Source organism: Spermophilus citellus (genome assembly GCF_964194105.1).
Source record: "Spermophilus citellus genome assembly, chromosome: 12".
NCBI classification, from domain to species: domain Eukaryota; kingdom Metazoa; phylum Chordata; class Mammalia; order Rodentia; family Sciuridae; genus Spermophilus; species Spermophilus citellus.
The window spans coordinates 14,600,670-14,621,698 of NC_138198.1; the positions used below are offsets into that span (position 1 = coordinate 14,600,670).

The following is a 21,029-nucleotide window of genomic DNA, read 5'->3' on the forward strand; positions in this document are numbered from 1 at the left end:
AGCCTGCGATCTTGACCTTCCTGCCAGCCTGCGTCTCGTAAGAAATAAAGTACAAATGGGACCCATGACCAGCAGTAATCCCCAAGCCAGCAAGAGGGGAAATGGAGCCCGTCTGATCCTGCTGGGGGATTTGGAGCTCACTGCTCTGTCCAGGGTTCTCTGGCCTCTTCAGGACCAGCCTAAACTTCTGCCTGGAGAAAGGCTGTTAAGGAGCCAAGGTACGGCCAAGGCCCCCAAGAGAACCCTGTTTTACGTTCATGGAATCCTGCACGATTCCAAATGCTGGTGTTTTCCATGAGAAACAGGCCACACAGGCCTGAGACCGGAACCTGACACCAGGGCGGGGCTGTGGTCAGCAGCTCCCACACAGGGTGTTAAGCAGGCAGGACCCGTGGGAACCGACCTGCTTCCGGGCACCCAGGACAGGTGAAGGGCTCAGATGATTGAGGTGGGTCATTGTCCAGTCAGACTGTTTCTGTGAAGGTAGTAATTATTCTTTGTTCTTTAAAAGAAAACCATTTCAGTTGTCATTCCACTGGTGGGTAAACCAGTTCATGTCGTAAGCACTAGCATTTTTAGCAGAGATTTGGTTCTTCTCAGTTGCCTCAACCCTGTGTTAGTTACACAAACGTTTTTTGCATATTTAGGGACAATACAGGCTGGCAGGAGCGTAGTGAGCTCTGACTGCCCACCGGGTGGGTGCTGGGGAGGGAAGGCTGGGAGGCCCTGCATGTGGTCCCCTAACCTGCCTCTGAACACTCGACTCTGATGGGATGCTGTGGACGACTCCCGAGGTGTCGGGCTGCAGTACCTTAAGCCAGTGGGATGGTTTTGATGGACAAGGGTCCCACTGGGCACTCAGCTGTCTCTGCTCACGGTGACCGTGTTGTGCAGGCTGGCTTGGCCGGTCTGTTAAACTTGACCTTGAACAGGGTTGTGCCTGGGAGAGAGTGAAAGCACAGGGGGAGTTTTAAAGGAGGCGTTCTGTCATGTTCCAGGAGAGAGGCGGAATGTAAGTGCCTAGCCACTGCCAGGATGGAACTCTGGAAGTGTGACATACTGCTGGAAGCCACCAGATCTGTCTTGGGAAAGGCTCAAGTGCATTGTCCTTGCATTCTTCTGCCTGCAAAATGGGGCTGAACAGCAGATGTCTCGCCGTGTCCTTCACAGAGTTGCCTTGGCTCAGAGGTCCAAACTCTCGATTCACAGGGTCCGGTTACTAGTGGGTAGAGTGCAGACTTCATCAGACCTGACACTTTGCAGTCCACCCCCTTAGTGGGCAGCGCGTGGGAGCTGCTGGAATGTGGGGCTTGCCCTTGAGACGTCTGATGGGGTAGTTCAGGAGCACCAGATCCTCATGCCTAGCCAGCCCCAGATAACTGCTGGCACAGGTGGTCAGTGTACTCGCTCTGGGAAACCAGGCCCCAGGCTGTCTAGAAGGCTGAGTCCAGGAGGACTGCAGGGTCCTGGTCTTCCTCTGTCCATCTCCTTGTTCTTAGTATCCAGGTGTTTTGTTTTTTAACTTGGGTGTTTGATTTTCTGGGAAAACAAGGACTTTTCTGCGTGCTCCAAGGTACCTGGAAGCATCTTGGCAGAAGTGGGCACTGCAGTGAACCCTGTGAGCTCTGGCGTCGTGAGGCCCTGCCACTGCTGGGTGGAGTCCTCTGCACGCTGTGGCTGGCGGGCAGTGAAGCTCCCTCTTGGCCAGTCTACGTGCGGTCCTTGTTTTCGTGGGAATTTCCTTAATTGCTAGCCGGGTTAGTAAAACCAAGATTATCCTGAATAACTGTTGGAATAGAGCATCTGCTCTTTACCTACACACAAACCAACTTGAAAAAACATTAGAAATTAAGCTTTTCATGACACTAGTAATACAAATTTATAACACACAATGATCAATTATTGGCATGTATATAGTATAAAATTTTTTGAAGACTTGCAAATCTTAGGAATGAATTTAGCAAGAAATGAGCCAAATATAAATAGATAAAACTTTCCCATAGGGCATAAAAGAAGACTTCAATGGAAATGGGTACCTCTTCCTTGGATAGGGCACTGGAGTATTGTAAAAATGTCCATCTGCTCTAATTGATGTGTGAATCTGCTAAGGTATCCATCAAATAACAAAAATGACTCTTGTAAAAGAGGTTTTGTAGAACGATCCTAAAATTCATGTAGAAAACTAAACATAGTGTTGAGGGGGAACTTATCCCTTCAGATTCAGTAGTAAATTATTGACAGCGCTGCCCAGACCGGACCAAAGGATCAGCAAACAGCCCAGAGGACCAAGAGGTGGGGAGAAATAGACAGGGAAATTAGTTTATGATAAAGACGATACTTAAATCAGTGTAAAAAAGGAGTAATCAGTAATATTGGGATGATTAGCTAGTCACAGGCGAAAAATCAGACAAGATAAATTCAAAATGGAATAAAGATTCAGATGTTAAATAACAAAACCATTAAAGTTGGAGAAGACAGGCGAACTGCAGAGTTGAGCTTGGACGAGGGTGACCCTGCACCATGACCTCAGTCAGACCCAGGACCACAGAAGCCACTGAGGAAAGTGGTGACATTGACAAGATGGAGGCTTCCCTGTGGCAAAAAATACCCAAACAAGGTCCCCAGACAAAGGACAGGCTGGAAGGGTGTGGAAAGGCTGGCTGTGCAAGGGGCACCTTCACGGATCAGGAAAGGACCTCCAGAGTGGGTGGCTCACTCCAGGGGTCGCCGGGCTCCCTTGCTCCCCACCACCCTGGGGTCGCTCCGAATGGACTTCAGAGTTTTCTAATCAAAAAAAGATTTGAGAACATGAGGCTGCTTCCTCTTGGGGTCCTTTGTGGAAGCCAGCGTGCTTGGCAAGTTGGCTGGCAGTTCCTGCCCCTGTGTGGCAGAGTAGCGGGGACCCAGATGAGCCCTCCTGGGGCGTAAGGTGGCATTGGACTCCGAGGAACCTGATAGCCCCCGTTCTCTGCCACGCATGTCTGCCCAAGTCTTGGCTTTTGTGGGAGGGTGCAGGAGCCAGCGCCTGCTGACTCGGCTCTGCCAAGGTCCACTTGAGAAACGCTGACATGGGGCCTCCCCTGTGGGCAGGGCCTCTTCTGTGGGCAGGGCCTCCTGCGGCAGTTCACAGTGCCCACTCTCTTGGCACAAGGCGGTCCTACAGTGGTCAACCACCTGCTGGCAGGAGTGGGGGCCTTGGACCTGGGGAAGTGCATGAGGTGGACGCTCAGTGGAGGAGGGGCTTTCCCTGGTCAGCACCTGGGGCCTGAGCCTGGCCACCTCCGCAGTCAGGTTCTTACCTAGGCCGCCTGTGCCTGCCCCTGACCTCACCCCGGTGCTGGACAGCATCTTGCTGGTGGATGGAGTGGAAGGAGCTTGGTAGGGCTGAAGCAGCCTTATTCCACCCATAACCCAGCGGGCGGACGCTCCTCCTCGCAGGTAGGACTTCAGGAGCCCCTCCTGGGGCACCGGCTTCCTTCCTGCAGCCATGGTGCAGGAGGAAGGGGACTTGAGCTGGCCTGCTGTTAGAATGTGTCAGCTGCAAGCTGCAGGGGACACCCATGCACAGCCCAAGGACCCTGGGGCAACACAGGCCTGTCGAACCTCCTAGAGCCCCTATTCCTCCCAACATGGTGTCCAGTGCCTGTGCCTGACTGAATTACAGCACCAGTTGCCCAGGGTGGGAGCAGACCTCACAGGTCGAGGGCTCAGTCCCACCAGGTGGCCCCTATTTCCAATGTTCAGGAACTTTCTGCTCTGCCACAGCGAGGAAGCACTGGCAGACTCCCGCGTGGTCGCTGCTTGGCTGTTGTGATGGAGGGACACTCGCTGGCCCTCCTGACTCTCAGTAACCGCCGGCTCCTTAAGTGTTTCCACAGCCGGAACTGTGGCCTGGTAGTGTCGCGCAGTGGTGAGGCCCAGGGTCGAAACCTCCATCACAAGAAGCCAACCAACAAAGACCAAAGGACACCAAGGATTCGAGTTCCGCAGATCCTTAGTGGCTTTATTTGCAATGCCCAAGTCGGGCAGGTGTTTGGACTGAAGTGGTTTGGAATGCCCGCCCACCCCGGGGCAGTTCCACCCTGCCAGGGACAAGGAGGTGAGGCCGGGTTTGCCTCAGTGGCCACAGGGCAGACTCTACAGCCTTCTCTGGCTGAGACCTGGAAAGTTCTCTTCTCGTATGATTGGGGTCCATAAGGAATCTGAGGGCCGATGTAGAATCTTCTCAGTAACTGTATACACCAGTGGAGACCATGTCTGCGGCCTTTGAAGGCAGGGAGAGGAGGGTCAGGGTGCCGTCCCTGATTCCCTGCCCGGTTCTGGCTTGGTGTCTGCCCTGTCTCCTTCCCACAGCTGTCCTTCTGGTCAGTGGGTTGTCTCTCACCTTCAGCTTCAGGAGGGCTCCAGGTCCTCCTTCCCCCTCCCCCCATCCACTTAGCGCACCTGCATTCCTGGAGCCACCCTGTCACCTCCTGTTCTTCAGAGGCCACTGGGTATGAGACCAGGCTTGAGGGGCCTCCTGGCTACCTGCCATGATTCCCGTGGACCTCTCCCAACAGACACCCTGGACTCGTTCCACTCGGACCCCAGAGTGTTCCCTCGTGAAGCCACCGCGGCACCCAGCAGAGTGGGGTGCAGAACCCACCTTTGATGGTACCTGGGGCTGGGTGCTTGCTCCCCCCACCCCCACCCCGCTCAACTGTCAAGGTCACCCGTGAGGTGACTCCTCCAGGGCTTCTTCCCAAGTCAAAAGACACCACTTTCTATCCTCTGATTTTTAAAAAAAATAGTATTTTAGCTGTCGATGGACTTTTACTTATTTGTTTTTATGCCTCACACATTTGAGGCGAGTGCTCTGCCTCTGATCCCAGCCCAGCTCCAGCCCACAGGTGCGTTTTGTGTATCTTTGCTCTAAGGTGCAGGCTGCAGAAGGCAGGGTCCCATGTTGTCCCCGCCACGTGCAAGAGGGATGGCATACAACGGCTGCCGGATGAATATTCACTGAACAAATAAATGAACTTCCGTAGCATAATAACTCTGTCCTTCTTTTGGGGGCTCCACAACAGCCTCTTCACACTGAAAACAGAGCTGTCCATCTCTTTGAGGCTGTTCATGTAGGTTGAGCGCGTGTCCTGAAGCCTTCGGGGGAACTGCCTGTGAGAAGTGAAGGCCTCGAAGGGCCAACCACGTGGTCACACAGCCACTGTCACTTCCAGAGCCTCAAATCATGTCACATATTTCCTCTGGTTTGTGAAAGATGATACACTTGTCCCTTGTTATCCTGCAGGCATGGGTTCTAGGACCCCCTAAGGTCTCCCAAGTCTGGGTGCTCAGGTCCCTGTGTGGAATGAATGGCCTGTGTCTGCAGAGAACCTGCCCACGTCCCCTGTGACTGAGTGGCCTCTGAATCGTGACCTCGCAGTGTGAATGCCAAGGGCAGTTGTCACGCCACGCCATTCGGGAGTTATGTTGAGGGGAAGCCTCTGCACGTGCTCAGTACAGGCACCGTTTTATTTTGGATATTTGGGATCTGCAGCTGGTCAAATTCGTGGACTCAGAACCTGTGGAGGGAGGGACGGCTGTGTGGAGTGGGTGCATGGGCACCAGTGGTGATGTTCTGATATCAAATCACGGAACAGGAAAGGGAAACTGAGGCCAGTCTGCCTTGGCCAGTGTGGTGCTGGTGTGACAGCATGCCCCAGACCCATCCATTGAACAGGGACTCAGCAGCTCTCAACTCAGGGGCCCGGGAAGTTCCACATCAAGACACCAGCAGGTCTGGGAATTCTGGCTTCAAAATGCACCCTGAATGCTTTGTCCCCTTAAGGAAATCCTTCCTTTTCACAGATGGAAGGTCCAAGAGGCAAAAGGGACCCAAACTCACCCTCTTACAGAGGCATTAATCCCAGCAGTCAGGGTGGGACCCCAGGGCCTAATCTCCTCATGAAGTTCCCACCTCGTAGCTTTGCTGTTATAATGGCTAAATTTCAGCATGAGTTTTGCAGGGGACAGACATTCAAACCACAGCACAGCCCTGGCTCTGAAGGCTGAAATGTACACCGCCACCCTCTCAGCCATTTCCCCCGAACTTGTTCTGCTGGGGACAAGGAGCACTGGTCCAACATGCTTCCCCCATCCCAGAGACCAGGCTTGCAACATCTGCTAGGTGATTGTCATTCTGTAGGAAAACCAAGCTGTTCCCTTGAGCAGTACCTGGGGTCACCTGCATTCATTCCCTCTGAGTTTGCCCTCTTCCAGGGAGGTCCCCCTGAAGGATGCGAAGGAGTACGCTGAATCCATAGGTGCTATCGTGGTCGAGACCAGTGCGAAGAACGCCATTAACATCGAAGAGCTCTTTCAAGGAATCAGTAAGTACCTGAAACCGTGTTTTCAGCCGAGCTTGCGTTCAGTGCTGGAGGAGCCAGGATACCGTGTAGAGCTAGCTCCCAGGCAGCCCCTCGCTCTATTGAGCGGATCTGATGCTATGCAGATTAAGACCACAGCTGGGCACCTGTCAGAACCCACATCTGCTGTGCCCCTTGGTTTTGTTTCCATAATTCTGTGCTTTGGCCTGTTCACCTACGTTTTGTGAATACAAAGGAAGTAGCCCTGTTTCCAAAGTCAAATGCATATTAATTTAAAGGTATGTATTGATCGCATTTTATGTTGGCACTTTTAGGAAACGAAACATGAAACAGAACCATGAGGTCTAAAAGTTCCGGTCGCCGGCTAAACCCACTAATTCTAGGTGAACAAAATGAGGGAACCTTCTAGTCATTTCTTTTGCCTGTTCATTGTCCACAAAAAATAACATCTGCATCCCACATGACCTGAACCTGGGCGTGAGCAGAGAGTCACTCTGTAAAGATCTTCCTCAGCAGATGTGCTGATTCCTGGGAGGGGACAGCCCACCTGGTCACCTGCGCTTCTCTTTCTTGTGATGGTTTCCCATGTTAACCTCTCCAAGAGCTGCTTCCCAGCTGACCTTCCCACTCACCTGTCTGCAGTGGCAGGTCCACCTTCCTCAACTCTGTTCCTGACATTCTGTTCTGGCTCCTGCCACAGAAGTACCTGCTGATAGGGGGGTGGGGACACTGAACTCTGGGCGCTGCCCTGGCCCGGGGGCAGTCAGCAGTGTGGGCAGGGAGGCTGGGCAAGGCCACACTTGGGAAAGGCTGGCACCTCTGTCCTGGTACCCTCCTTAGGAAAAGCTGTGCCCTGAACAGTTGGCAGCTGACCTCAAACATCTTGGCACCAGGAGTTCCAGAAGGGAAGCCCAGTGTCTGCCTCTCCTCTGAGGCCTGCCGTCTAAGGCACAGAAGGCCCTCGCCCTTGGACAGATGCCATTCCCGCTTACTGGTTTGGAACCATGACTTTGGCCTCTGAGAACTCACAGCAGGGAAGCTCCTGTTTGTTTACCTCAGCTGGACAGAGAACTCACTGGAGATGGGCTCTAAGCCCTGTCCCTTCCACCGTGTGAAGAGTGCCACCAAGCCACCCCTGCAGCCACCACCTCCCCTCCCGACTTGAGAAGGATTCGGTCCTGCTGTTATTCCACAGTCAGCAGAACAACGTCCAGCTCACTGGCCGCAGGGTTGAGCTCTGGTTTGCAGAGGCTGTGCTGGGGACCCCAGTTCTCACGCTCTGACTCCCGATGGGCAGTGGTGGTTCTCTGCACATGTGTCCCTCAGGGGGACATCTCAGAGTGTCCCCAAGAGCGAGCTGCTTCCTTCCTGGTGGCCTTAGGCTTTTCTGGCATATTCAGCTGTTGGCATTTTGCTTTCCGGGTGGTTCTACTGAATGACCTGCTGCTGGGACATTACACCTGTCATTTGCACAGTTATTATCTTTCCCCCAGCGTGAGCCCTGCTCAGAGGGTAGCAGCAGTGCCCAGCCATAGAAGCCCAGGGCTTTGTGCACCTTGAATTCACCTTGAGATTTCTGCAGGAGCTCGGAGACTTTCTGAGATTTGTGAAAGTCATTACTAAAGTAAAAGTTAAACAAGGACCTCAAAGAGAACGAGCCTAAGTGGCAAGTGTTAATCTACTAACTTGCAAGATTTTTTTTGTGTGTGTGTGGTTCAGCCATTATGCATCCCTTCCCATGTTTTGCTGAAGGCACTGGGTAATTATGGCTTCAAAGTAACTGATTCCTTTATAAGCCATTGATTGAATACCTGCACCCTCGTCCTCTGCATCAGATCAACACTTGCTTGTTTCTGTGTTATTAAGACTTTAGTTATAGTGGCCTTGACAGTGAGCTCACAGATGCGAAGTCCATGGCAGAACCTGTCTGCCCAGGTGTTTCCCTACCAGCCCACCTAGGTACTCATCCGTCTACCAGCTCTATCTGTCCCTCTCTTCATCTTTCTCTCTCTCTCTCCTGTTTCTAAGTCTCTATTCATCTATGCATCTGTTTCTGCCTGTCTCTACCTCTTCATTATCTCTATCATCTCTCTCCATCCATCCCTGTTCACCTGTCTCTGCTGCCCATCCATCTGTGCATCTGTCCCTATTCATGCTTCCCTCCTCCCCAACCCCCTCCCACCCTCCCCACCACCCCCTGCAGCGGTGCAGTGCCCAGAGTGTTGGCTATTTTAAATCCACGGGAGGTTTGAAACCCCCTGTGGTTTAGAGCATGAGAATTTGTATTGGGGGGGGCAATGCAGAGATTGAACCCAGGGGCACTTTCCCACTGAGCCCCCCCCCCAGCTTCCCCTTTTCTCTAAATTTTAAGTCAGGGCAGCTCTGGAGGCTGAGGCAGGAGGATCTGAGACCCTGCCTCTAAATAAAATATTAAAAAGGGCCGGAATGTGGCTCAGTGGTTAAGTACCCTGGGGTTCAATCCTTGGTACCAAAAAAAAAAAAACCCTTTTATATTAGAGCAGGCAGCTGTTGATGAAGGCGTGCTTAGTAGGTAAGGGGCAAGGCAAGGACAAGGACCGCCCATCTTTGCTGTCAAAAAAAACTAATTTAGCAGCTGCAGCCACAGGAGATCTGTGTGAAATAAGGCCATTTGGGCTGTGAGCAAATGGATACAAAAACCCTAAGCAGCCTTCCTTTTATCAGCAGTTCTAAAGAGGACGTCGGTCAGGTGTGCAAAACAGTGCAGTCAGTTGTCCTTTATTATCGGAGGGAGTTGGTTCCAGGACCCCAGGATAGCGAGATCTGCAGGTACTCGTGTCCCTTATTCAGATGGCATCGTATTTGCATATAGCACATGCACAGTTAAAAGCACCTTCCTGTGTCCTTTAAATCGTCTCTGGATGACTCGAGACACCTAATAGGGTCAAGGCAGTGTTCACGGTGCTTGACGGTGTTGCCTGGGGAACACCTGGGAACACTGACGAGCCGAGGACACAGTACCCGAGAGTGAGGGTGTCCCGTCTGTTGTCTGTCTTCAACGGCTCATAATTGTCTTGGGCGGCCTGGTGGCACTGGAGTCTGTTTGAGTCAGGAAGCGTGTACGTCCCACACGCGGGGGTGAGTTTTGTCCTCTGGGCCATCACACTGGTGTTGTACAGAATGGATGCTGTGTGGTCTTGCTGAGCTCCTCCTTTCCTTTCTTGGCCACATACCAATTCACGGTCTAGGTAAGCCACAATGGTTCACCTGTTTGCCTGCCATGTGCCCCGGTTGCTTTCTGGCTGCTGTGAGCACCTGTGCCAGGCTCACGGGGCTGAACACCTGAGAGGGAGTGGCCCGCGTGGCCGACCTTGTGCAGCTGCCTTTCCAGGAGGCTGCCACACCGTCTCCAGGGCTGTCCCCATCTTCTGTCACCATCTCCAGTCACTCCACACCCTAGCCTCACTGGGTACCCAAGATGTCAGCCGTTGTAAAGAGAGTAGGGTGGCACAGCAGCTTGGGAGGCTGAGGCAGGAGGATCTCCAGCTCAAAGCCAGCCTCCATAACTTAGGAAGGCCCTAAGCACCTCATGGAGACTCTGTCTCCAAATAAAATATAAACAAGGGGTGGGGATGTGACTCCATGGTTAGGTGTCCCTGGGTTCAATCCCCTGGAGAGAGAGAGAGAGAGAGAGAGAGAGAGGAGGAGGAGGAGGAAAGGGTGGTGTCTCAGTGTGGTCTTAGTTTGTTTTCCTAAAGACTAGTGACATCTGGATGATTTGGTGACACGTCCTTCAAATCTTGCCACTTGGAGCCCGAGGTGGTGCCCCATGCCTGCAGTCCTGGCTGTTTGGAAGCCCGGGCAGGAGGACCCCTTGAGTTCAGGGTTCCAGATGAGCCTGGGCAATGTGGTGAGACCCCAAACCAGAAAGTGGAAGACCTGCATGGGCCCTCTGCCGTCTGCTTGTTGAGTCTCGGGGTCATCTACAGATTGGGGTAGACCTTATTTGTCAGGCGTCTGGTTTCCGGATACTTCCTCCCAGGCTTGTCCTCTCGTTTCAGGGGGTCCTTTGAAGAGCAGGAGTTTTATTTTTTTCTGAGATGGGGTCCCGCTGCGTTCACAGGCGGCTCTCAGACTCCTGGGCCCGAGGTGTCCTCCGGCCTCAGCCTCCCCGTTCTGACCCCGTGCCATCCTGCCCAGCACAGCTTTTAATTTTTCTCAACACTTTCCTCTTTCACTTATGTTATTTTGTTTCTTTTGATTTTTAATTGTTAGAAAATTGAAAGGATATATCCAGACAGTTGAATATTACTCGTGGATAAAAAGAAATGAGTGATCACGCCATGCAGGAAACCTTAAATGCGTTTTGCTCACTCAGAGAAGACGATCTGACAAGGCTGCATGTAGACAGTTCCCAGTGCATGACATTCTGGAGAAGGCAATGAGGACAGTGGGAAGATCAGTGGCTGCCAAAGCTCTGTGGGGGGACGGAGGGGAGGTCCAGGCCACAGGCTTTCTGTAGGATATTACGAGGTGGACACAGGCAGAGAGAGTCCATGCAGGCTGGGCTTTAGTTACCAGCACCGTGTTAGTATTGGCTTAACTAACGAACGCCCCACACCAGTGCGCGATGCAGACACCGCCTGGGGGCGCAGGGATGCGGGACTCTGATTTTCAGGATTTTTTTTTCTGTAAATCCAAAGTTGCTTAAAAAAAAAAAAAATATATATATATATATATATATATATATAAATATATATATATATATATATATATATATATATATATATATAATATCAGTTAAGAAGGAAGGAAGGAAGAAAGGAGAGGGAAAGACGTTGTGAGGTCACAGGAGACCTGGGGTTTTAAGGCAGCTAGTCCCTCCAGCGGCACTTTGGACAGAGCCCGTGTCCCTTGCTCCTTCCAGAGGCACAGCCATTCCTTAGCTCCCCGGGTCTTTTAGCTTCAGTGTTTGGGACCTTCCCTTTCCGGGCATCCCCCTGCAGTTTCCCGCTGCCCCTCTCTTCTCCGGCACTGCACTCTTCCCACAGCTCTCACGATCCTGGCCTGGACTGTCTCCAGGGCTCTGGACCAACACGCTCCCCGTCTCCCTGCCCCATCCAGGCCCTTCATGGGGCATTGAGGCTCTTCACCCTGATGTGCAGGTCTTCCCCACGGTGGCCAGAGGTGCGGGGAGTAACCTCGTGTCCTGTGTGGCCCCTTCTGCACTTGTAGGATGGTAACCCATGACCATAAGCCCCTGCAGCATGCGAAAGCCCCTCTCGAACTGGAGAGGTATGAGGGTTGTTATCAAGATAAGGAGGGCAAGTCCTCGGAAACCAGACTCGGTGACTCTTCTGGGTGACTCAGAAAATCAGGGTCAATAATGGGAGCTGGATGCAAATGGCCGCCCAGCTAACCAAACAAGGGGGCCCAGCCAGCTGATGCTGGGGTGTGAGGAGGGAGAGGACCAGATCTGCAAGCCCTGGGGAGGACTTGGGCCTGGGCCCAGAACGCTGGGCCTCCCGTGGGGCTGAAGCCTCTGCTGCTGGGCACGGGCTTCGTTTCCTGCAGCGTGTAAGTGCCTATGCTGTGGTGAGAGCCACGAGGCGATCTGTAGGTGTGGGTTTGTCCTTCCTGAGCATGCTTTTGTCTAGACTGTTAACTGTCGGGAAAACTGGACTTCAAAAACGTGTCCTCAGCCTCTCCCAGAGACTCCCCCACAGCACAACCACTTTACGAGGAAACTCTGGCCTGGGATTTATGTTCGAACGGCTTGTTTCGGAGGTCGCCCAGGTGGAGGACGTGGCCCAAGTCAGAGACATCCCAATGGAGCTTGGAGCCTTCTCAGTGGCTGGCGACTCCTGGTGCCGCCCTGTGCCGACGTTAGCAGCCTTCCCAGGGCTTGCCTCTTCTGTGGGTCACCCAGGGGCCACTCACATGCTGTTTGCATCCTCCTCTGAATGCAGGCCTCCCTGCGGCCACTGGCTGTCTGTCCTCTCTGTTCTCTCTGTCCTCTCCGCTGGCTCCATTGGAGGTGGGAGTGTGGCCCCCACCCTGGGCCGTGCTCTGCAGGAGAGCAGGGTGGGTCCCATTCTACTGATCCCTAGGAGGGCCTGGCCAGGAGGCACTAGGCGTTTCCCCAGGCAGAGACCAGGAGCGGGCCAGGGCCTGGCGGTCACCTCCTCCCTACCATGTGTGTGCAGCCTTGCAGGGCTGGCACTCTGTTATGCTCTGGCTCAGAGGCTTAAGGACCTGGCCCAGGTTCTCCCACTGGAACGCTGACTCCCAAATCACCAAACGTTTTTTACCTGAGGAGAAAAACCATAGTCCAAGGGAGGAAGCCACCGTCATTCTTTGGAGACACACAGTAGATCTGCCTTGTCCACGGTCTCAGTCACCCACGTCATCTGCCATCTGAAAATATGAAGTGGAAAATCCTAAAGAAATTCCCAAGTCTCAATGCCCTTTAGTGCAGCCTGTGATTGGAATTGTCCTAATTATCATTCCCATTGTCAGCATGTCTCTCTGGGCCTGGTCCACAGTCAGACCTTGTCACTGGTAAGCAGAGATGGCCATGAAAACCCCACTCTGTCTTCCCCATGGGCCTGGGGTTGGGAGCCAGGCCTCGGGGCTCCCACAGAGCCACACACAGCCCTGGGTGCGGTGTGAGGAGGGTACCTGCCACCCCCTGCCACCTGGGGGTCTTGAACTCATCCTGAGAGAATGGGGACAACGGGGCTTATTTCTCCCGAGTGAGGGGTTGGCTGTCCTGAAGATGCGAGGATCTGGCGCCCCAGGAAGCCAGCCTGGCCTCTGGTTGGACCATGCCCCCCCACCAGCTCAGCACACCCTGAGGGAGAGGGGCCTGTGGAGGCTGCGCCCACACAGGGCCGCTCACCGTCTCCTTGGGAAGGACGTGCCAGGTGGGAAGCAGAGGGTGGCTGGCCTCCCGGTGTCCTGCCTTCTGTGCCCTGTTCCTAGACTCCCACCAACACTTTGTCATCTTAATGAATCTCACACACATAGGCTTTTTCTATATTTCGGTACTTTTCACAGAAAAAAAAAAAAAAAAAACAGACTATGAAAACCTAAGACAGGAGGCTGTGGGGCGGGTGAGGTGAGGAGGCCGGGAGGCTCCTGCCGCCCGAGCGTGACGAGCAGCGTGAACTCTGTCTTCCCGGGGTGTTGGTCCTGATTTGTCACAGACATTAAGATTAAGGTCCTTGCACTGATCAGGCAGATGAAGGTCTTTGCTGTTAACCTTGAAATGCTGACGACCTTGACTGCAGGGCCTGGGTGGCTGTCCACTCGGCCCAGTCTCCTATTTGTTGGTGCCTCCGGAGTCACTTCCCCCTGCCTGGCCCTGTGCTAGGCCCTGGCCACTGCAAGGCCCCAGGAGTGTCTGCTGTGTCAAGACGCTCTGGAGCCCTGTCCTTCCCACTGCCCCAGTGGCTGGACGGGCTGTTTCAGAGCCCTGCCTTCAGGCTAGTGACTTGAGAAACAGAGCAGGAGACTCTGCGGGGAGAACCAGGAATGGGCCTGGCATCTGGGGGACAGTCAGGGTGGAGGCCGAGTCAAGTCCACCTGTGTCACTTCTCCCTGGTGACTTCGCCTGTGACCAGGCTCTCCAGGTGCAGCAGAGTGGTGGTGACTGTGGCGTCCGTGCCACCCCCGTCCCCGTGTCAGGCTCAGACATCATCTGCGAAACCGCCAACAGTGCTGCCATTGTCCCAAGGGTGGACTTCCAGGTTTCGTGGCCTTTAAAAATGTTTTTTGAGATGAATTCCCATACCAGACATCCTGCCACCTGGGCAGAATGGACAGTTTTAACACTCGGGGTGCATGCAACCACTGGCCCGTCCCCCTCAAAACCAGCATTGAATCCAAACGAAGCCAGGCCCTCAGCTCCCACCCCTGCCCCTCCCCTCCCTTCTCACTTTTACTCTGCATTTATTTCTAAGTTAAATTGAGTAAATATAAGGTCTCTCATACTGACTTTGAAGCACTGTTTCCTGAGATGGGCCTGGGGCAGGCCTGGATGCTGGGCAGGAGAGGGGCAGGCCGCCTGTTGGTGGAGGGTTTGGCTCCTGGTTGCCATTCCCAGACCACTTCTATTTTGAGAAGCGGATGAGCTCTCCCCGTTCCTGTGGGAGTCAGGATGTAAAAGTGAGATGAGTGGTGGGAGGGCTGGGGAGGAAGGGGTGCCGGGTGGACGGGGCAGGGTGGGGTGCTGGGAACCGTCTCTCCAGAGCAGACGCTGCCTCTCCCAGGACGTCTGCATGGCCAGGAGCTGCTGGCTCCTGGACTTTCTGACCGTGGTCTTGACTTGGGGGCAGAGCAGGGACGGGTGTGTGGGAGACTGGGAAGGTGAGCTCAACCTTGGCCTCCTTTGTTCCAGGCCGCCAGATCCCACCCTTGGAACCCCACAAGAACGGGAACATAGATTGCATCAAGGTGGCGAATCTGTCCTCGCAAGGGGGCCGGCGGTGCTGCTGACCAGGGGCCACCGCTCACAGTGCTGGAGGAAGCAGGAGCCGTGTGCTGCGCCCTCCAGGGACCCCACTCTCGGGGGCTGGCATGGCACTCGGAGAACTGAGCTGGCAGCTTCCCACCCTGGAACACCTGCAGAGACTGAGGCAGGAAATGTCCCTGAATGGGGACTTTATAGAACTCTGGGGAAACCCACCACACCACCACAACGTGGCCTTTGGAGCATGAGATGCACACGGGAGGAATTATACTTATTAGGCAATAGGTATAGTTGCCTTTTTAACATTAGAAAAAGTTTGCATTTGTACCCAAATCTTAAAGTACTGTTATCTGGTTTCCTGAGTCACCTCGCCAGAGTCTGGGACGTTTTCAGTGCCCTGGCCTTTGTGCCCTGACCAGCCTTCACTGAAGGACAGAGTCACTGTAGAAGGTCAGGTTTCACTGGCTGTTGAAGCCATCCTTTATTTATCAATGTTCTGAAGGAAGCCAGAGTAGCATGACTGGACCGCCGTGGACGCTGGCCTGAACTGCGGTAAGAGAGAGAGGTCTTAGCAACTGTCATGGACATCTCTCCGTCTGATGGATGAACATTTTCCTAACTTTTGAAAACAAAATCAGACCAAAAATCATACATGATTTTGGGATTGGGAGGCCCAGTTTGAAAGTCAGCAGCGAAGTCCTCACCATGTGAAGAGTGGCAGAGGGAGGGTGCGGATGTCACTCAGGGGACCACCTGGCCCACATCTGCTCCCCGGTAGTAAGGCCCTATTCTCTGCAGACATTGAATGCACAGAGTAATGTTTTCCTAAGAGAATGTCTTACAGTATCATGTCCAGGGGGTACTAACTGGAGGGTGTTGGAATCTAAATTGTAGGACAAGTGTCTAATAATAGCAACTAATCTTGAGTGACTGCAAAGCCAACCCAAGGAAGGATTGCCACCTTAAAGTTCTAGACCCCCAAAGCTCTAAGACCAGACAGGGCATTTTAAACGCTGCCAGGCTAGGGGAGGAAGGTAGCAGGCCCATCAGTCCAGCCCGGGAGTACCCAGGAACTGGGAGGAGGCTCCTGAAAGCCTCCCTTCCCAGTTGATTAGAGACGCTGACTCCAAGGGAAGTAAAGGGAGGAAAGCATGGAAAAGAAGAGGAGCTTTTTCACTGAAAATTCAGATCCTGTTCCCACTCCAGCTTTCAAAGAATCTTGGGATTAAGAAGCAGTTGGTTTCCTGACCGGGCTTCTGTTGAGGGGTGGGGCCAGGAAAACCATGAACCCTGGTGGTCATCCTGCTGTGTGTGGGCATGGGCCAGCTGGTATCTTCTGTGCCATGGGCATTCAATGGCCAGCAAATCTTCCGTGATGAAGCTCCGGGAGAGAGAGCTATGTGCTTCACCCCAGGGATGTGCTGCCAAGTGGACTGCCCACCTTGGGGGAGTTGATTGACAGTCTCAGGATGTGACAGCAGGAGGCACTCGTTTTGGGTGTAGCATGACCTTGGCTGTTCCACATAGTGCCTCAGAAACTGCTAGCGAGTGGCATTTAATGCCTTGGCAGGGCCCTTGCAAGGGCTCCTGGGGTTTTCCACGTCGCCAGCATAACTGGCTGGCTCGATTTATTTGCAAGCCAGGATGTTATCTTGCCTCTTGCCAACAGTTAAAATTAAGAATCCACGTTGAACCTTGAAGTGACGCTCTGCAGGAGACAGGCAGGCTATGTTGGACTCTCCTCTCTGAGGAAACCTGCGCTTCTCTCTAGCCAGAGACTCGGGCTCGGGAGCTGACACGGCACAGGCCCAGGGCAGTGCTGCAGCTCCAGATGAGGTTCTTGGTGTTGCGTCTTGCAGAGGTGTCCAGTCTTGACCACAGGTCGCGAGCTGGCCATTAATGAGCCCCTGGTCCTATTTCGGGAGCACACAGGGTGTGAAGCCTTCTCTTACCTTGCTCTGTGCCTTGGCTATTGTGGCCAGTCTGAGGACAAAGTGCATTTGGCAGCAGGCAGAGCAGGTGGCACCTGGGCACTGGGCACCCTGACAATGTGCCTCCTCTGCAGATGGCTGCCCAGGCCTGTTCCCCGGGAGGCTGTTGCCCTTTTTGCTGCCCAGGCCAATCTATCAGTGAGCCCTGACCTCCACAGTACAGAAAGGCCTGGGAATCGCCACTGTCCCACATGTCAAGCAGTGTCATAGGAGGCCCTGTCCCTGCCAACATTTTCCAAAATTGGCTCCTTCCCCGTCCTCCTCCACAGGTGGTCGTGTGTATATATGTAAATAGGACTTGGTGCAGGTTGTGCCAACACATAATTCAGTTCACCCTGGCTTGGTTTGGCTCTCGGCTGTGCCTTCTGTCAGACTGGCATAGGCTCTCACAGGGGTCGTCCCCAGGAACATCTGGTGGCAGCAGAGTAGTGAAAACATCTTGGGTGGGGGCAGAATCAACTTCCACGTGGTGGTTAAAATAGCCCCATGGGTGCTGAGCAGACCTGGCCTTGCAGATTGAAAGGCTGCAGACCTAGGTGTAGCCAACAGTGAGGGCTGTGCCAGGTTCCTGGGAGGCTGGTGACTAGAAGCTGAGTGGCTGAAGCTGAGCTCATGGCAAGTTGAGTAATGGGCTCTGAGCCACATTCAGACCTCACAGGGTGTAGACTGCTCTGTGGGCCTCACTGCGAAGCCGGCCATGCAGGGCAGTGCCCTGTCCTGCCTTCGCAGCCTAGCCGATCTTTCTGTAAAGGGCTTCCTCTGTCTGGGCTGGACCCAGTTCTCATTCTGCTGCAGGCCGCACGCCTCGTATGCTCTTCCGCGCGAAGCTCCCTCAGCAGTGTCCGACCATGTCTGTTATTTTTGGATTTAACACACTGATTCATACTAATAAATATTCTAAGTTTTACCAAGTGTGTCCTTTACTTATTAAAATGTTTAGTAGAATGATTTTTTTGGAAATGGCAGTCAACTCTGAATGAACAGTGGCGAATCCCCAGAGGAACATGTGCACCCGCTCAAACGAAAACCATTTTTGCTAGAGCAAAACGCAGTCTCCCGCTGCAGAAATGGACGGTAACCTATGGCACAGTCACATGGTGGCAGCTATGGGCCAATTAAAATGAGCGCGCTGTCTGAATTGCATCTTAAAGACAGGCAGGACGGCAAGCTGTCACCCTGCACAGCCCCAGGGAGCCACTCCTGTGCAGTAACAGAGCCCTATTAGGAATTTTTATCTGTCTCGTGATATAAAAGCCAACAGGACACACCAAGAACGCCCAGAGTGAAGGTGTGTGCCTCACTAGCCTCTGTATTCTTCTGTCATAATATTCCCCAGCAAGGAAGGGTGTGGAGATGGGAAGCCATGAAGCATCCGCCCACTGTGCCATGCTGGGGGTATTTCATAAGTACAGTCACCACCTTGTGGGGGATTGCAGATGGTCACGTCCCCTCGCCTGGGCTCCCCTGCCCCCTGCAGCACACAGCTCACTGGTGCAGTGTGCCCTCGGGGCCTCTTGATGCCACGCAGAGCTTCAAGTGAGGTTAGACGCCCCGGGAGCAGGCTGAGCCTCATGTTCTTAGTGTTCCAGACACTGCTGAGCCACAGCTGGGACTCCACTTTCAATGTGGCACCAACAAGAACAAGAAATGCTGCTGGGTGCAGTGGCACACATCTGTCATCCCAGCAGCTCAGGAGGCTGAGGCAGGAGGATTGTGAGTTCAAAGGCAGCCTCAGCATTAGTGAGGCCCTTAGCAACTCAGTGAGACCCTGTGTCTAAATATAAAAAAAGCTGGGATGTGACCCAGTGGTCGAGTGTCCCTGGGTTCAGTTTATCCCTGGAACCAAAAAAAAAAAAAAAAAAAAAGGCAGGAAGAAAGAAAGAAACCCCCATGACCAACAGGAGACCCAGGGCCCTGGTCTCTGGGGAGGCAGCCCTCCTTTGCGTCTGCTGGGGGTTCCCCATCTACACCAGCTTTGGAAATGTCTGGAATGAGAGGACCCACATGTCCACTGGACAGCGGCCTCCTTGGTCAGTAGCACCCTGCACAGATTCGCCCTCCTACCTCCTCCCCGCATAGGTGCTACGCCCCTTCCCACACAGGTGTATGTAATAGGACCTGGTGTCGGGAGAGTTGTACCCTGAGGCCAGGGCCTTCACAGGCTGCTTGGGGGGCTCACAGGACGCTGGGCAGAGGGGCCTGGAGGACAAGGACGAGCTCAGGGTGCGTTTGGTGGCACTCCTTCAGCATCCTCAGGCCCCTCTGAACTGTCTGCATCTATTCCCTGTGCAGCCCAGTGCTGTCCAGAAAGCAGGCCCTGCGGACAGGGCAGGAGGGAGGTTCCATCCATGTCACCAGCCTGTCCCCTCCAAGCATGACTTCCCTTAGGTTTCTAGACTCCCCAGTGACAGTGGCTGAGCCGCCTGCTCATGGCCTTACCTTCTTCCCGCGCTCTTGTGAGAAAACCGAAGGATGACACCTGTGGTGGCAGGTGCAGAAATGGGCTGTGCCCCGTGGGGCGGTGAGGACAGGAGCGGGCACCATCTCTCCAGAGTGTCACTCCAAGCCTGACACAGTTGGAAGGGTCATGTCCTCCAGCCCAAATTCTCAGCTTTTCTCGGAACTGGTTCTAAATGCCCACGTGTGTCCACACGTCTGCACTGCGTGTTGTGCAACACGTGCAGCCAGAACTTAAATTGGCATAAAGCAATGACCACCTGCTGCCCTTCAGCTTCCGGGCAGGAGCCTGGGGCCTGGCTGGGCTGCAGCCAGCCTGCCCAGAGCCTCGGCCTGGCTGGGATTCAGGGGCCCCATTCCCTGCCCCTGCCATAGGCAGGAGGCCTCTGTGGCCGCCAGTTGGACCCTCCATGGATTGCTTGAGTGGCCCCACGATGGGAGGGGCCGGTGTCGAAGGCAGAGCTGAGCTAGTCACCTCCCTTCCCCTAGTGGCCCACAGTGGCTTCCAGTACTGAGGCCTAATGTGCCATCTGGCTCTAACCTGCACCTTCACCCTGGGGTGGGGGAAGGTGTGTGGAAGTTTCCAGAGATGCCATGGTGTGCCCGCTCCAGGGCATGGACTTGCCCAGGGGCGCCCTGTTTGGCTGCAGCCTTGCAGAGGGGACTCCTCCACTCGGGGCTGTGGCTATGGCCCCCGTGCCCATGTTTGGGTGAGTTGGTCCCAGCCTGTTTCTCCAGCCTGACCGGCTAAGCTCTTTCGTATCTCCAGGGCCCCTTCCTAGAGCCTGGGGTGGGGGAGGCAGAGCAGCTCCAGGCCGGCCTCCTCGAGCCTCTTCAGTCCTGAAATTCTCTGCTCGCACAGACTTCACCTCCAGACGGGGCACCTCAGAGGGAGTGGTGCTGTCCACACTCAGCAGGAGCAAGTGGCCTCGCAGGGCAAACTGCGATGTGCAGCGCTGTGGTCCAATGGGAGCGTCCACTCCAGAACCACGTCCTCCCCAGTGGGAGGTAGGAAGAAGGCGGAATCACAAGCCACCATGGCATTTAGAGGTGTCCAGAGGTGGGCCTTTGAGGAGTGACTAGGATTAGGATTAGAAGACTCTCATTATTGAGTTCTGGTGACGTTCTATGAGAGAGGGAGAGAGAGCGCACAAATCCCAAGACCCTCTGCTTCTCCCCACCTGGACTCTGCCAGCAAGGAGGTCATCACCAGACGTGGGTCCTGGACCACAGGCCAGAACGTGAGTGAAACAAACCTCTTTGCCTTATAAATCACCCGCTCTGTGGTATTGTGTTGTTAGCAGCAAAGTAGAACTTTCATCATTCTAGCCTAACATGCGTCACACCTGGCAAAGTGGGGGATGTGTCAGGGAGAGGGTCAAGAAACTCAGGGGTTCTTGGGTGTAAGTACCCTATTACAGTTACCTCTGTAAAGTCATCCACTCACCTGCACACCCATCCACCTGTCCACCCACCCAACCATCCTGGCATCCAGCCATCTTCCACCTTCCCTCCATCCATCCACCCATCTTCCCACCCACTCACCCATCCACAATCCATCCACCATCCACCCATCTTCCCTTCCATCCCCTCGCATCACCCATCCATCCCCCCACCTGCCCTTACTCCTCATGTGATGCTGAGCAAGTAACTTGGTCTCTCTGGGTCTGTTTCCTCCTATAAATAGACATAGTGCCACATTCCAGGGTTGGCATCGGGATGAAGTAGAGTGACAGAGAACTTGGTAGCTGTGACAAGGACGAA

General features: G+C 54.0%; 1 protein-coding gene across 2 annotated transcripts in view; it reads left to right on the plus strand.

Annotated features, from left to right (window-relative positions):
* Window positions 1-15,894, plus strand: part of RAB31 (RAB31, member RAS oncogene family) — an 87,472-nt gene extending 71,578 nt beyond the window's left edge. For both annotated transcript variants that reach the window (XM_081262739.1, XM_081262738.1), the window contains exons 6-7: window positions 6,259-6,368; window positions 14,746-15,894. In XM_081262739.1, the coding sequence (XP_081118865.1) occupies window positions 6,259-6,368; window positions 14,746-14,843 (208 nt within the window). In that variant the 3' untranslated portion in view covers window positions 14,844-15,894. The remainder of the gene's footprint in view (window positions 1-6,258; window positions 6,369-14,745) is intronic.
* Window positions 15,895-21,029: the final 5,135 nt, after the last annotated feature.